This window comes from Muscardinus avellanarius (assembly GCF_963383645.1).
Source record: "Muscardinus avellanarius genome assembly, chromosome: 21".
Lineage (NCBI taxonomy): Eukaryota > Metazoa > Chordata > Mammalia > Rodentia > Gliridae > Muscardinus > Muscardinus avellanarius.
In genome coordinates, this window is record NC_137807.1 from 11,446,434 (window position 1) to 11,463,769 (window position 17,336).

At 50.1% G+C, this 17,336-nt stretch overlaps 1 protein-coding gene across 1 annotated transcript in view; it reads right to left on the reverse strand.

The window, feature by feature from the left end:
* Positions 1 to 2,730: 2,730 nt before the first annotated feature.
* KSR2 (kinase suppressor of ras 2) overlaps positions 2,731 to 17,336 on the reverse strand; it is a gene marked incomplete at both ends in the record, with an annotated part of 432,583 nt that continues 417,977 nt past the window's right edge. Inside the window, 3 exons of the mRNA XM_080717771.1 lie at positions 2,731 to 2,880; positions 4,821 to 4,950; positions 10,555 to 10,686. Coding sequence (XP_080573897.1) covers positions 2,731 to 2,880; positions 4,821 to 4,950; positions 10,555 to 10,686 — 412 coding nt within the window. The remainder of the gene's footprint in view (positions 2,881 to 4,820; positions 4,951 to 10,554; positions 10,687 to 17,336) is intronic.

The following is a 17,336-nucleotide window of genomic DNA, read 5'->3' on the forward strand; positions in this document are numbered from 1 at the left end:
CTCGGCACCAAGCTAGAGTGGAAAATGCAGACCATCTACAAACATGGTTCTATCCCTCCCCCCTCCATTATGACGATGAGAAGTGGAGAAATTCTTCATAAACAGGCTATTACATGCTCAACATGTAACCCAACACATGCGTCCCAGAGACCCCAACCCATCAGTGTGCATGGACCCACGCCAATGGTGTTCTTGCCAAAGAGGGAGGAGAAGGAAGGTACTAGAACCCCCTTGCAGAGTTCTCAGGGATTGGACCTCAAGGGGCGGCATGAATGATGGAGAGCTAGAAGACGCCTTGGCCGGGGAGCCTCTGCCCCTCTGAATGAGAGGGAGGGTGCTGTCCACGATGGGAGACTAAGACAGAATAGAGGAGCTGCTCCCCAGAGAGCCCCAGAGCTCCAAAGACAGGCAGAGCTATTGGGCTACACTGTGGACACTGTGCCCAAAGGTGACTCAAATTATTTTGGGGTCCCTGAAAACACGTTTCCAAATGACGGAGCTTAGCCAGCCCCCACCCGGTTCACCCTGACCTTGGCTGAGCAGCGCTGGCTGAGCTGGCGGTTGGCTTCCCCATCCTACCTTCCTGGAGGGCAGGGCCAGGACCCGCCACACAGAGACAAAAGCCAGGAGCTGCGCACCGGGGCGAGCTGGCTTGTCTGGGCAGGAGGAGAGCAAACAGCCTCAGATGTAGACATAGGCACACATGGATGGCCCCGTGAGCCTGCCCTCCTGGACCTCCCGTCCCATCCCATGGCCCAGCGCCTCTGCTTTCAGCCTGAAGTTCTCTGCACGGTTCCTGGACCCCGCTCATCAATCCCACGTAGCCCCGGCCGGTCCAGTTCAGTCCTGGCTCAGGGGTCTCCGACCCTGCCCCAGAAGAGTGGGCGCAAGTCTGGGATGCGGAGCAGTCCCCGGTGCAGTGGTGTCGGGACCCTCTGACGGTGAGCCCCTGGCCTCCTCGCTGGCAGAGGGCAGAGCAGGGCGGGAGAGGTGGCCCAGGAGCCGAGGCAGCAGAGCGCCATCCCGCCGTCCCGAGGTCACAGCCTGGAGCAGGGAGAGAAGCGAGTGTGGGGAGAGGTGACCAGGCACTGCGATGTCACCCTCGTGTCAGGGCCAGGCATTTTGACGACACAGGCGCCTGTCCTCTCCAGGAGGAAGCGAAAGGGATTTCTACCAACTGAGGCCCTACTGCAAACGCACGCCTGACTTCCTTTAAGCCCGAGAACAGCCTGTGGTACCCACACATCGTAGCTTTTTCCCAAATGAAAAGTGAAGCTTAGACAGTTATGGGGTTACTCCAAGGGTGCACCGCCAGGAAGCAGTGGGGGCAAGGCTTGAACCCAGGACCTTCCCTGCAAACTGCAGCCTCTGGACTAAGGATCATCATCCGGCACCTGGACTGGGAGAAGGTCAATTAGGGCTGGAGACACAGGATGAGGCCAGGACCTGCCCTGGGGACGTCTGCTGTGCAGGGAGGTTCACGACCCATAGCTGCAAGAGGCCCTCGTTCTTGGGCTCATCCCTATTCTCCCACTCATGGAGGCCTCTGGCCCCTGATAGATGTCCAGAACAATTGGGATGAACACTAAGAAAAATGGCATGAATGGATGAGCAGGAGAAAGAAAATCCCAGTGGACCTAAAGTCCCATGTTGCCAGACCACATCTTCTGTTTTCTCAGTCCTGATCCCCCGGTGGAATATGCCAAGGGGGGCCCCTGCCTCCTCTTCCAATCAGTGAGCATTAAGGTCCTCTGTTCAGAGGACCCCCTGCCCTCCCCCTCCTGACCCGTAGGGGAATGGAGGTCATGGGGTGAAGCCCCAAATGACCCTGTGGCCTTGTAACAGCAGGCACTCTGGTCCCACCTGGCTCTCCAACACCAACTCCCTCACTCGCCTGCGCTCTCTTAGCTGGGCAGTGGGCTGCTTGTGACAGCTTCCTCCTGGCTGTGTGTCCATGCAGGTGACCCTGACTCTGTGTTCATCCAGGTGACCCATCCTGACTGTGTGTCCATGCGGGTGACCCTTCCTGACTCTGTGTCCATCCAGGTGACTCTTCCTGACTGTGTGACCATGCAGGTGACCCTTCCTGTGTGACCATGCAGGTGACCCTTCCTGCGTGTCCATGCAGGTGACCCTTCCTGTGTGTCCATCCAGGTGACCCTTCCTGTGTGTCCATCCAGGTGACCCAGGTGACCCTTCCTGACTCTGTGTCCATCCAGGTGACCCTTTCTGACTCTGTCCATGCAGGTGACCCTTCCTGACTGTGTGACCATCCAGGTGACCCCTCCTGACTGTGTGTTCATCCAGGTGACCCTTCCTGACTCTGTGTCCATGCAGGTGACCCTTCCTGACTCTGTGTCCATGCAGGTGACCCTTCCTGACTGTGTGTTCATGCAGGCGACCCTTCCTGGCTGTGTGTCCATCCAGGTGACCCTTCCTGACTGTGTGACCATCCAGGCGACTCTAAACCCTGACAGGCCACCAGGACAGCGCTCGCTCTCTGGTAGACAGCGGTGGTCACACTATGTGAACACCTGTCACCTGGGATACCCCACATCAGCTGCTCGGCATGTGACCTCACTGTGACCTCACAGCATCCCTGCCGGAGGCTTCATGGCTTTCAATTTCCAGAGCATGAAACTATAGTTTATAGAAGCCATGTGACTTGCCCAAGGCCACTCAGCTACGACGCTGTGAGGGAGGTTCCAGTTTACAAGATGGGGTAGAAGCTCAGGGAGGAACGTACTCTGCAGACTTCCAGAAGTGCCCGGGGTGGGACAGGCGGCGGTTTCGCTTTGGCAGCTTCTCCAGCATGTCCATGAGCTTGGTGAAGGTGGGCCTCTCCTCTTGCTCAAAGGCCCAGCAGAAGAGGAGGATGTCCTGAGAGAAGCAAAGGAGAGGTGACTGAACATCAATGGCGACTTCTTTACTACTTTATTACTTCTTTACTACTGTGGGCCTGTCCTTTTGTCTACACATCTACCCCACTTCCATATCCACCCACCCACGCACCCACCCACCCATCCATCCATCCATCCATCCATAATCATCCATCCATCCATCTATCCATCATTCATCTATCCATCCATCATCCATCCATCCACCTATCCATCCACCCATCCATCCATCCATCCATCATCCATCCATCCATCCATCCATCCATCATCCATCCATCCATCCATCATCCATCCATCCATCCATCATCCATCCATCCATCCATCATCCATCCATCATCCATACATCCATCTATCCATCTACCCATCCATCCACCCATCCATCCATTCATCATCATCCATCCATCATCCATCCATCATCCATCCATCATTCATCCATCCACCCATCCATCCATCCATCCACCCATCCATCCACCCACCCATCCATCATCATCCATTCATCATCCATCCATCATTCATCCATCCACCCATCCATCCACCCACCCATCCATCATCATCCATTCATCATCCATCCATCTATCATCCATCCATCATCCATCCACCCACCCACCCATCCATCCATCCATCTATCCATCCACCCATACATCCACCCATCCATCCATTCATCATCATCCATTCATCATCATCCATCCATCCACCCACCCATCTATCCATCCACCCATCCATCCATCCATCATCATCCATCCATCCATTCATCATCCATCATCCACCCATCCATTCATCCCATCATCCATCCATCCATCCATCCATTCATCCATCCATCATCCATCCACCTGTCATCCATCCATCCATTCATCCATCCATACATACACACATCTATCATCTATCTATCCATCCATCCATCATCCATCCGTCCATCCATCCACCCACACACACACCCATAAGCCATCTGCCCTGCATGGATCCACAGCCATCTGTCCATAGCAATTTACTCACTCACCTCTCATCTATTATCTATCTATCATCCATTCATCCACCTCCCCACATCCATCCATCCATTATACACCTACCCACCTATCATCCCTCCATCCATCCACCATGCCTGCATCCATATAACCATCCCACATCAGTTCACTAATTCATCTTTCATTGACCACTTGCTCATCTTTTTCCCCCACTACATTCTGAACCCACATAATGAACTATGTAGGTGCTAAATAAGGCCCGGGGTCCACTGAGATCAATGATACTCCCCAAGGAATTTCTTGGCATTTTTTCAAAAGTGAGAGATAGAAGGAAATCCTGACACCTCTAGCCACATCCCAATAATGTAAGTTCCCTTTGAAGTTACAGAGGAGAAAAGCTACTTTTTGTAATCTCTTCACTGAAGAGAGGAAACCTGGAGACAGGTGATTCTGACAAACATCCCAGGTAATTACCGCTTCCCTGACTTATCTGTCTTCTGATCAAAAGAGGGGATTCTTCCTGCTGGGTTTAAGGGAAAGATTGTTCATTTAAATCAGGTCTCCCTGTTTCTGTATATCTTGTTATAAATTGAATAATGCCTTCAAATTATCAGGTGGAGCAAATAAAACTAACATAAAATGTGTATGCTATGTTAAGGAATAGCTTAAAATAACAGAAAAAAAAAAAGAGTGATTTATTGGTTCTTGTTAAAGGAATCCATTGCCAGGAAAAAACTGGGCAAATGTTCCTGCGCCCCTGGTGGCAGGACCCTGGAATTGCAGGCAGAGCGCAGAGGTCTTGCCTTTCTGAGCTCCCACTCCTTAACTAACGGGGTACAGGGCATGTTGGTTTTACTCATCTGGGAAAACATTTGTAACCTTAACACACAGGGGAAAACCCCCAACCATCCCAGGGCTGTATCTGCTTCCCCCTCGTCTCCGGCACCCTCCGAGGACTTACCGAGATTTCTTTACCCATGCCGATCTGGCTGAGGTTGGGTTTCATGCCTGTACCCATTTGCCATATTATTGCCTCTGCTGGTTGGGTCTTGAAAGGCCACTCCCTGGCATGGAGTTCATACCAGATCGTGCTGTTGGAAGAAGTTGTGAAAGATGTGTTGGAGTGGTCTGTCACTCGTGACCTGCTCCTCACTGGCGCCCACTCACACGAGCTCCTGACCTCCTCTCCGCAGCTCCTTTTTCATGGGCTAGCATCTTGCCACCTGGGGACATGCTTAAAGCCCTCTTCGTGTCTTAAAAGTTATGCTTATCCCAGGGTACCATCTTTGATGCCCGAATTCACAGGAATCAAAACGTAGAACTCACTTGAATAATTTAATGGAATGTGGTTAGGATTTCTGACCCTATATTTGTGGATCTAGGAAAACCCTGCAGGTTAATTATTGGACATATGAGCATTCATTAGCAAGGATGTTTTCTACAGCCTTACAAATGTTACTGAACAAAAGCGAACATGACACAATTGTTCCATCAAAGGCACTGGTTATACATATTTTGGCAAGTCTATAAAATGAAGTAGAATATTATATTCCTATAATAGTATTTCAAAGACATTTTGTTGGCAAATTCTCCGTGGATCATTATAAATGAAAAAAACAGTGGACATAAGACTCTATACAGGGTCTGATGCTATTTTTTAAAAAATTCATCTTACAATACATGAAACACAGCAAAATGTTAATAATGGCTAACTCTAGATGACGAAGGATTTTTCCTTTATACTTATGTTTTCTAAGTATGAGCCATACTGCGGAATAATGGAAATAAAAACAAAACAAAACAACAACAGCAACAAACCCCAGTTGTGCACATCGACTGACTTACGCTACTCTCCTAGAGATCACTTAATGCCTCCTGAGTGGAAGTTTCCTTAGCTGCCAAAGGACCATCAGAATCATGGTGCAGTAAGGATGTTTATGCTGATTAACAGAACAACTCAAGGCTAGAATTACTCCAGCAGGATTTACTCTGTTCTCATTAGTTTTAGAATCCCTGACGTCGTGATGGATGGGGACTGGGGGGCTCTACTTCGAGACACAGGTCCATGGCGAGGTGACGGGGTGGGGCGTAAACAACGCCCTGAGCTCCGGACAGCGGCGAGGACGTGACAGGATGCTGGGTGTACCATGGAGACGGATCCTGGTTCCCAACTCAGCAAATATCTGAAACACTCCTAGGAAATGATCTTTCCTCTCCTCCAAGACAACATCTATAAATTAGTTTTAAAGAACACGAAGCACTCCGCTATTCTCTATAGTGCACGGAGGACCTTGTCAAGCCAAGTCTTCCCAGGGTCGCACATCATTCCACCTGACACCTGCATCCCTCTGGGCTGGTGGGGGGAGGAGGGGTGACACTCAGGTGCTGGCACGATCCGCAAGTTCTCTAGGGAGATTTCAAGCTAATTATAGTTACCCTCACAAATGGTACTGCACGTTGAATCTTTGCACTGGTAGATGCTATTCTAAACCCACTGCTGGGCGAGGGGTCTTAAGCATGCCTTCTTATTCTGACACGTTGGCTATGTGTGTCCTTACTGGTCCTGGTGGGCTGCCCCTCCCCAGGCTAGCCGATTCCTAGGAAGAGTCAAGGACTCCCCGTTCATGCGCAAGCCAACAGATCCAGACCCCAGCACCTTCACTGGCTTTCCCCAGAATCGCTGCAAGGAGCCAATTCCCAGCCCGCCTCACAGGTTTCTTCTCAAAATAAAGTCACAGGATCCTCCAGTTTCTCTGTCTCCAGACCCACCCTGGGGGGGGGGGTCTCATGCTCTGCAAAGCCTGGTAGGTCCCCTCCTCCTGGGACCTGTGAGTAATAAGCTATCTTTTCAGTGGAGATGGCCTCTGATCTGTTTGTCCCATTGTACCAGAATGATAATAATAAAGTCAGTGTTCTCCGTCCGGGTGCATTGTTGGTATCACCGTTTTATAGTCGAGGAAGCCAAAGCTCAGGAAGGTCATGTGTCTTAACCAGGGTCACACAGCACAGAAGAGGGGCGGCCGGAAGGCAGACCCAGTCCAGCTGGCACTGAATGGTGCTACTGGCCCAAACGGCACACCGGGAAGCTTATACTCCATCCTATCCAGAGTCCTGTATCATCAGGGAAGTGACAGCTGATCTAAGCTTTGGGGGTACGTTCTTGTAGCTGATGGCTGGAGCCTGGTAAAGGAGGTATAAATGGATGTCATGCACCACGCAGAGGAAGGGGAAGGAGGCCTTTCTGGGGTTCTTCCCTATATGGGATTCCTTCCAGATGTTTCTTCACTCAACCCTTAGAACACCTTTGTGGGTTTTATTAGCCTTGATTTACATTTGAGAGAAGTAGGGCTTTCAGCAGCAACTTCATTCCCAAACCCACTAGAGGCCCAGGGTTAAAAGCTCCAACTTGTGTGTATTCATTTCGAGTCACCCCTCCATACCAGTCTGGTATGGAGCTGTATTTCTATTTTCTGTATTTCTATCTTTCTAATAAACTTCTTTAAATCTTAAAAAAAAACTCCAACTTGATCCAAGCGTGGTGGCACGTGCCTGTGATCCCCACACTTGGGAGGCTGAGATAAGAGAATTGCGGGTTCATATCCAGCCTCAGCAATTGAGTGAGGCTCTTGGCAACCCAGGGAGACCCTGTTTCCCAATTAAAAAAAAATAGGTGTACCTGGGAGGTAGAAGGCCCCTGGATTCAATCCCAACTACCACAAAAGAAAAAAAAAATACCTCTAGCTCCAACTTGGAGAGAGGCTGTTGCAGGCTTAAACCCTAGCTCCGTCAATCGTCCATCAATCTGCAGCCTCATCCTTCTTACCTGCTGATTGGGAAAAACGGTACCCGCTGTGGAGCGGGCTACGGATGCTTGCACGGGGCGGCGCGCATTAAGAAGCTTAATGCTGTGCTCAGCACACTTCCAGGAGTTCATTCCTGTTCTAAGTCATTCCTGGGCATGAGGTTCCCAAGCAACAGGAGGCTCCTAATTGGCAGGAACCCAAGAGCGCCAGGTCTTCTGCAATTCAGCAGTGTCAGAAATAAAGGCCTCATTAAAACTTCCTTTCAGACCCAAGTTTTAAGAGAAATTCACTTTGAGGGGATTTTTTTTTTTTTTTTTAGACAAAGATGAAAATTCCAGCAAAAACCAATTACTTAACTTCGGTACATTTTGTTAATTGCATTTTTTTTCCTTTTTGCTAAATGTATGCTGAAAATCTACCAATTTAATTATTGCAATTTGGTTCCAGATAACAATATCTAACTAGATAAAGATTTGCAAATTAGTTAATCAGGGTGCGTGATAGCCTCTGGAGGGGCCCGAGTGATAATGTTGATCTCCCCCAAAAACGCCCCCTCAGGAGGGACAGTGGGCTGCTTTTCCACGGAAGGCTGTCTCTCTAACGCGTCTCTCTCACAGATGCTGTGTCTGAGCACACACACCTGCAGACCCACAGTTGTCCCCGAAAGTGTCCCCTGTGCTGTCCCCGCAGCGCTGTGTCCACGTGGTGGACCAGGCCAGGCGCCTTGGGGCTGTGCTCTGTACTCTTCGAGTCCTTTCCCACTTCCAAAGACATCTCGTTCTCTCTCATGGCTGCAGCGACTCTTGATTTGCTGACAAGCCCCAGACTTCTCTTTTCCAAACTCTAGAGTCGTGGACTTGGCTGTCTTCTGGACGACTGCAGTGGTATCTCAAGGTTGCTCAAACTCGCCATGTCCACACCTGACCCCTTTGCCTTCCCGGTAGACCTCAAGCCTGGCTTGCTCACCTCCAGGGTCTCTACCTTGGTGAATAACACCACCCTCCATGTTTAAGGCAGACCTCTGGGCACCGGCTTCATCCAACCACCAAACTCCAGCACTTCGTCTGTCCACGCTCAGCCTCCACACCCACGGGCACCGGTTCCGGAGGCTGCAGCATTTTCCCTGTGTGCTGGTTTCCCAGCCCCAAACGCTTCCCTCTCCATTCCATGCTCTACGCAGCAGCCAGCGTAATCGGACTGAACCGCAGCTCAGATGATGACTAGATCATGTCTCTGCTTTATAACCATCAAAGGCTCCCTAGTGCCCTGAACTCTGTCCCTGCGTCCCTGCAGGATGGACCCTGCCTCCCACGCTGCTCTCTCATCTCACCTACCCCGCCTCGCTGTCCCCCCAATCTCCATCCGTGGTTCTCTTTGCTCCTCCTAACCCCAGACAGTCCTCGATGGTGGCAACTTACTCGATTTGACTCTTGGGAACCTTTCATCCATCTCCTCTACCGGAAACGCCTCCCTCTATCCTCGTATTCAGCCTCACACATATATTTAGGGCTTATTTCCTCCTGCAAGCCCTGACTTCCAAGCCTAGATACGGTTCCTTTTTATCCCACAGTCCTGATTATTCTCAGCAGAACCCTTAGCACAACTAGCCGGAGCTGACCGCTTCCTTGTCTGACTTGCACCAGGCAGGATGAGCAGGGATCTGTGGGGATCTTAAAGTATGTGCACCCGAATCCTCTGATATGCCTTCCTGCAAAAGGCAGAGATTAATTTTCTTCTCCCTGAATCAGGCTGGATTTAGCGACTTGCTTACAGCAAGTAGACTGCATAGAAGTATCTGGTACATTCTTGTTAACGAGAGTTTCTCTGCCGTGTAATACACCTGCGAGACAGGCTTTAGCATGTTCTCAGCATAAAGAAATGACGAATGTTTAAGGTGCCAGATTTGCTAATTGCCCTGATTTGATCATTATACAATGTATGCATGTCTTGAAATATCTCGTTGTGCCCCATAAAGATGCGCGATGACTTTGCGCCAGTCAAAAATAAAAATAAAATCGAACAAAACGGATGTGGCGGAAAGGCTCTATGTGATTTTGGAGACCAGGCCATGAATGGCCACGCGGTGAGCCCCTCAGGCAGCCCGCACAGGCACGCGTGGTAGGACTGAGGTCTCCAAGGGCCAGGCAAGCAGCCACCCGCGAGGTGGCTCCCAGGCTCCAGAGGGCACCTCTGCCCTGGCCACATCTGTGCTGCGACCTCATGACACGCCCGAGCCAGCTCAGAATCACGGGGCGAGGCCTCCCCTGAATTCCTGACCACAGAAACCTGAGAGGGGAAACTTGTTCTAGATTGCTGAGTTTGGGGGCAATCTTTCATGCAGTCTTTGATATCTGATACATTGCTGAATCATACATATCATCTCTCTAGCGTCTGGTACAGTCTCAGCACATAGTAGGTGTCCCAGAAAATAGCTATAGCATGAATGAATGAACAAATAAATGAATGAATGAAGTGGAAGCCAGGTATGGTGGTGTATGCCTGTAATCTCAGTACTTGGGAGGCTGAGATGGGAGGGTCACAGGTTAGAGACCAGCCTCAGAAACTTAGGCTCTCTGCAGTTCAGTGACACTGTTAGGAGGAGAGGAGGAGGAGGAGGAGAAAAAAATAAAATAAATAGGGCTGGGGGTGTAGCTCGGAGGTAGAGCACCCCTGGGTTCAACCCCTATCACCGCACACCCACCCACAACAGTGAGTTGGGTCACTTTTTATGCCCACCTGGTTGGTATGAAGCCAGGCATGGGGTGTGTTAGGTCTCTTTATTATCCCTCCACTCTCACCGCAATCCGCCCAGCCCCCTCGGCCTCCCTGGCGCGTGTGAGGAAGGCGGGGGGCGCTCTGCCAGGCTGAGGTCCGAGGCCGCGGGCCACCTACCCGAGGGCGAAGACGTCGGAGTGCTTGGAGAACGGGAGCTTGTCCTCCTCCGTGTCGGGGGACAGCTGGCGGATGATCTCCGGCGCCAGGTGGCAGAGCCAGCCGTTCTGGATCCGCAGTTTGTCCTCTCGCCTGTAGGACAAAGCGCAGGTCAAGCCTCACTTCACGGCCCACGGAGGACGGCCCAGCACCGACCCCACGCCCCCAGCACCAGCCACGCCGGGTCTCCCGCTTCCTCACGTCGGGCTCTGGCCCGGCCTTCTGCTGGAGGTTGAGACCCAACCCGGGAGGCCAGAAAGACAGACCCGTGCAGGGAGTGTGGCCCCGAGAGGGACCCTCCACACCAGTCCCGCGGCCTCTGCGGACTTCGAGCCCCTCTCCACTCAACAGGCACAGCGGAGGAGTCTTCTTATTCACGGTCTCGGATTTCACGGTGTTAACTTGCTAATTACTCTGAATTGTTAATTACACAATGCAGTTGTGCCTCGGAATATCACTTAAATATCTCGCGAAATTGGTGCTAGTGAATACGGAATTAGCAAACAGAAATCATTGCTCCTGGGGGAAAATATCTGCTCACACACAAATCTCACACAGTGTCATGGAAAAATCCTAGGGAAAAGCTCCTACTTTCTTCATTTGACAAAACAAAAAATGGGGTTTGGAAGCGAGAGGTGGCACCAGCAGGCTTCAGGGCTGGGATTCTAACCCCGTTCAGTTGGCCCCACAGCTGAAGCTTCTTACCCCACCTGCTCAGACCCTCTGTCTCATCCTCTCTGGCCAAGAAAGCGGTGTCCCCGGCTCGACTCCCACTGGGAACATATGCATCAGGACGGCTAAGTTTTCTGCTACGCTACTGTGAATGAGTGCGAAAAAGCTGTATGATTTTGAGATTATACATTTTTTAGTAAGCAAGTGAAATTCACAAGTATGGAATCCATGAGTAACCGAGATTGGACCGACCACATACAAAATGGCTGAGTTCTGCTCTTGGCCCCAGGTACGCTGCAGCCAACAGAACCAACAAGGTCCCTGCCTTTGCATGTTGGTAGGGAGAGAAGATAACAAATTAAATAGAAAAATATAAATAGTGCTACACGACTGGGCGCGGTGTCACACGCTTGTGATCCCAGCATGTGGGAGGCTGAGACAGGAGGATCGTGGTTTGTGGACAGCCTCGGCTACTTAGTGAGGCCCTTTGTAATTCAGTGAGACCCTGTTTCAAAATAAAGAATAAAAAGTAGGGCTGGAGGTGTAGCTTGGAGGTAGAATGCCCCTGGGTTCCATCCCCAGTACTGAAAAAATCCAAAAAAACCCACAACAAACCAAAACAAAAAAAAAAAACCCCGGTGATACATGTTATACAAAGACTTGCAGCAGGGGACTGTGTCTAAGACAAGAAAGGGCTTAGTATAGATAAAATGTGAGCTACTATCGACATGATGTATAGGATTTGGTTATATAAACAAGGATATCATTGGCAGAAGGAAAGCTAGCCCAAAAGACCACGGCAGGCTGTACTGGAATGATCTAGAAACCTGAAGAACACCCATGCAAATAGAATCCATCATGCAACCTGTGCGTCAAAATGTCTGCAACCAACCCTGGCAGAAGGGTCTCAGTGGGTTCCTCTCTCCATCCCTATACACAAGGCAGCCAAGAACATTGTTGGGTAGATGAAGTGAATAACCCCCTTCACCACTTCTATGTTTATTCTCTGCAATAAATTCGTAGACGAGGAGGGAGGTTGGCTCCTGTCTGCACACTGTTATCTTTAGCAAGTCTAGCAGAACTACCGAAGACTCCTAGGAAAGGGCCACAGGAGCAGTGGGCGGGAGTGAGAGACGGGGGCAGACCAGGAGCATGCTAATCCCAAGGGCACTCATTCCTGGTGGTCCCAAGGGCACTCATTCAGGCCCCATCATCATGGCTTTCTCCGTCTCTGAACACCTTCGAGAGCAGCGCTGTCAGCGCCGTTGAAGAGAACTCTCCACGTCCACGGAGCTGTTCTCTGCGATGTCCAGTATGGGAGCCACTAGCCACAGTGGCTGCCAAACACCTGAAAAATGGCTAGGGAGACTGCAGAACCAGAGTTTTAATTCAGTTTCAATTTAACTAAAGGAAGACTCACATAGCCACACATGGCTAGTGGCTACCAAACTGCACGAAAGAGATTTGGATGAGTATTTATAAAGATTAATTCTCTCTCTCTCGCTCGCTCTTTCTCTCTCCATATATATATATATATATATATATATATATATATATATATTCTTTCCATATATACATATAAGTTATTATATGTATAATTGTTATATATATAAACATGTATTTATATATGAATTTATCTATATTACATATACAATTATTATGTATATAATTTCTTATACATATATATACATATATACATATATATATACATATATATATATATATATATATATATATATATATATATATATGATTTTTTGGGCAATAGGGATTGAAACCAGGGGCATTCTACCTCTAAGCTATACCCTCAGTCCTATGTTATTTTTTATTTTGAAACAGAATCTCACTAAGTTGCTGAGGCTGGCTGCGAACCCATGATCCTCCTATCTCAGCCTCCCAAGTACTGAGATTACAGGTGTGCACCACCACCACACCCAGCCCCTTAATATAGTTTCAGACAAAACACAACCCCTGTTAGAAACAGGACTCAAAGCCACTAGAAAACTCCGGAGTCTGCGAGGGAAGGAAGGTCCTGCTCTGGAATCTGGGAGCCTACAGAGGTATAAAGGTCCGTTAGTGGCTCATTACTTGTGGGGCTTTGAGCAGACCTAAGCCTCCATTTTCCCATGTGCAAAATGGGCATGTGGCTTTGTGCTGCACGTGGGAAATGCAGGCTTAAAATGAGATGGTCGAGGTACAGGCTAGATACCTCTAGGTATAGGGTCACACGAATGGCAGATGTAATTATTACTTGTGAGTATAATATATGCATATATGTGCATAGATACACACACACACACACACACACACACACACACACACACTCTTATGGGGTCCCAGTTAACAATGTCCTCCAAGGAAGAGGGGCCTTGGAGAGGGTCAGTCACTTCTCCTGACCAGGCTACAGGGCGTCTTCCTGAACGCCCCCTGCCTCCCACCACCTCTCTGGGCCGGCAGGGGGCAGACGAAAAGGAAGATCTGTGACCCTGCAGTTGCCATCAGCCAGCCTGGGGCAGGCGTGGGCACCTGCCTGGGAGGGGCCGGGAGCCAGGCCTGGTGCAGACACACTGGGGGGTCCCGTTCCCATGGCGATGAGCCCACCAGTGACAAGCCCAACCATCTTCATTATGGTTATTATTATGATTAATAACAGGCTGGGGTGGCTGGCATGACAGCGCTGGCATCTTCCGGGGACACTTTTTCTCGACGGCAGAGCAGCTGTACGTGGGCTCTGTTTGGATGCACGGAGCAGGCTCGCTCTATCATCAGGTCCCCTCCTTCCCTGCCCTGGGCCAGACGGTTCTCTCTGTGCTGGGCACCCACTGTGTGCTGGGCTGGCCATCTGACCCAATGCTCAGAAACCCACGCTGGGAGGGACCTCGTCTCTAGATGAGGGGAAACAGGCTCATAGAAGTGAGATGGACGGGCGAAGGTTAGTATAATCTCAGCTTTTTAGCTCCCACACTAGACCTCCCCTGATGCCGACACACGGGTTCCTGGGGGAAGGAGCCCCATTAGGGAAGGAAGCCCCAGCAAAGCCCTTCTTGCCTCCATCTCACTTAATCTTCAGAACTGCACACAAGTCAGGTACAATCCGTGTCTGCTCTCTACCCCCCATTCAAACAGGAAGAAAACGAGCTCAAGAACTCAGCTGTGCCCTCAACCAAAATACATTTCCATCATCTATTCTGTGGTGTCATGGACTGAAATTCATATGCCAAAGCTCTAACCTGTAGTTGACTGTAGTCAAAGACAGGGCTCTGAGGCAGGTAGTTAAGGTTAAATGAGACTGAATGTTCAGGGTCAAAATCCAGTAGGATGGGTTTCTTTATAAGAAGAGGAAGAGCTGGGTGTGCTAGCACAGACCTGTAATCCCAGTGCTTGGGAGGCTGAGACAGGAGGACCACAGGTTTGACGTTAGTCTCAGCAACTTAGCGAGGCCCTCAGCAACCTAGCAAGACCTTGCTTCAAAACGAAAAATAAAAAGAGCTGAGGGTGTAGCTTAGAGGTAAGATGCCCATGGATTCAATTCCCAGGAACACACACCCCCTCCAACACACACACACACACACACACACACACACACACACACACACACACTGCAGCTCCCCCCTCTCTTTCTCTCTCCCTACCTCTTTCCCTCTCTCGCTGCCCTCTAAGGGGCCACATGAACACAACAGGAAGGTGGCCATCTACAAGCCCCGAAGAGAGCTCTCAACAGAAACCAAGTTTGCCCGATGTTGGTCTTGAACTTCCGGCCTCCAGACTGTGAGAAAGCCAGTGTTTGCTGTTGAAGGCCTCCAGTCTGGGGGCATTTTGTTGTAGCGTCTCAAGCAGACTCATACACGAGATACGCACTCACTGAGTATTTGCTAACCCCCTGAACAAAGAAATAAAGGAGGGCTTCCAGGCCTATCTTCTGAGGATGTATTCACTCTGTTTCTTACAGTACCTGCAGCCTGGCCAGCTCCTCACTCTCTCTCTGCTCCTGTAATCCAGCCCCCAGGCTGCCAATCAGAAGGGGGGGACTCCTGGTCTCCAATTGCTGCACTGGGGGACATGAGCTTGGGGAACCTCCTGTCTGAAGGTAGGAAACTGTGACCTGAATTCCTGCAGGGACCCCATAGATCCCCCTCCCAGATACACTGGAGGTCAGTATCGATGGCCACACAGGAAAGATCCTGGGACTCAGGGTGCACCCCACAAGTTCCAGCTCCCTGTTATGGTCCCCATAACAGAGGCTGTGGCAGAGGGAAGACACATCAGGTCTTCGCTACTGCTTCCTGCTGAGAGGTGGAGTCTGATTCTGCCCCCTCAGATCTACACTGGCCTTAGGAGACCTGCTGAAATGAAATGAGGTGGAGGGAGTGTTCTAGGACCTTGGAAGCTAGATCGTTTGAACCTTTGCAGCTTTCCCCAAGGGCCCTTTGAATGCGCCACCTGGCAGAACCCAGCTGCTATCTAAGAAGTGTGATTACTCTGAGACCACCATGGTGTGAGGAAGCCCAATGTAGTCACATAGAGAGGGAGGGAAGAATTTGATTATTATTATTATTATTATTATTATTATTATTATTATTATTATTATTATTGTTATGCTGGGGATTTGAACCCAAGGGCATTCTACCTCCAAGCTACACCCTAGCCCAACTTTTAAAATTTATTATTTGGAAACGGGGTCTCGCGAAGTTGCTGAGTGTCTCACTAAATTGCCGAGCCTGGCTCCAAATCTGCTGTCCTCCTATCTCTGCCTCCAAAATACTGGATTACAGGTGTGTGCCTTTTTTAAAAAGAGCCCTGACACAAGTTAAAGAAGGGCCTGCTCCCCGGAGACAAACGCGTGGGCTCACGTCCTTGATGCCACCGAGGGCTTCCTGCCTGCCTTCCCACCAGGCGGTCCCTCGCCCACAGACCAGGCGCACACCCACCTCTGGTGAATCGAGGAAGAAGGGATCCCGTGCAATCTGGCGGGGCTGGCCGCTCCAGGGACACTCTCCTGGCACCTGCTGGTCTATTTGTTTTCTGGCTACTGATCTCTTTATCTTAGAACTGTAGCTGGGTTTGAAGAGTGTGTAAAACCATTTGGGAAGGGGTAACAGCTAAAAAAGCTTAGGCTGCTGTACGTTTCTGGGATCTACAGAAGCAGCTACATCAAATTCTGCCACATTTCAGATGGTCTGGCTTAGGGTTAGGGTTAGGGTTAGGGTTAGGGGTTAGGGGTTAGGGTTAGGGTTAGGGTTAGGGCTCATAGAACAGAAACAAAATTCCTTCTCAGGGGAACCTTGGGGTATACCTGAAAGCAATCTGGTTTTTCAAAGTAGATGAAAAAGAAGTTAAAGAAAAAAAAATCATGGGATTGTCTTCCTAGAGAGGCAGGCCATTTGTCGTGGGACGCATGGTGTGTGTGTGTGTGTGTGTGTGTGTACAAAAACATGCTCCAAATTAAAAGTCACCAGGGTGGACCTTCTGAACCATGGGTTGTTTATTGGGGCTAGCTCTAGGGCAAGTGGCTGGCTGAGAGTTAATTCCTTAATGATGGTTAATCATTCTCCCGGGTAATACGGTGGGGGTGATATATGTAAATTCATATTAATTGCAGCACCTCAGCAGGGCTACTGCTTGTCAGGCACTTGATGTGCGGGGCTCTGGCTGGATGCTTACTTATCTCTGCCAGAACCCTTCCAGATAGGCATCGTTCTCTTGTAGACACAGAAACCAAAGTCTGGCGACACTGCAGCTCAACTAAAGTCACGGTTAATAAGTGGCAGAGTCGTGCCGGGACCTGGGTGGTCTGACTTTAGATCCCTCGCTCTTGACTGTACTCTTAGCTGTATGAAAATTAATTAATTCCTAAGACATGTGAGCAAGGGCTCTTATTCAGGATGATGGGGAAACCCTCGGGCTAAATTCAAGGGCAAGGGCTTTCTTTGCAGGACTTGGGGGTCCCTGTGACAGGCCCTCCACGCTTCCAGCTGCAAAACAGCTGAGCAAGGTGCCGGTCCTGGAGGGACAAGACATCACCCTGGCCTCCCTCATGGCACAGCGGCCCAGCCTCTCCGCTCAGGGACACC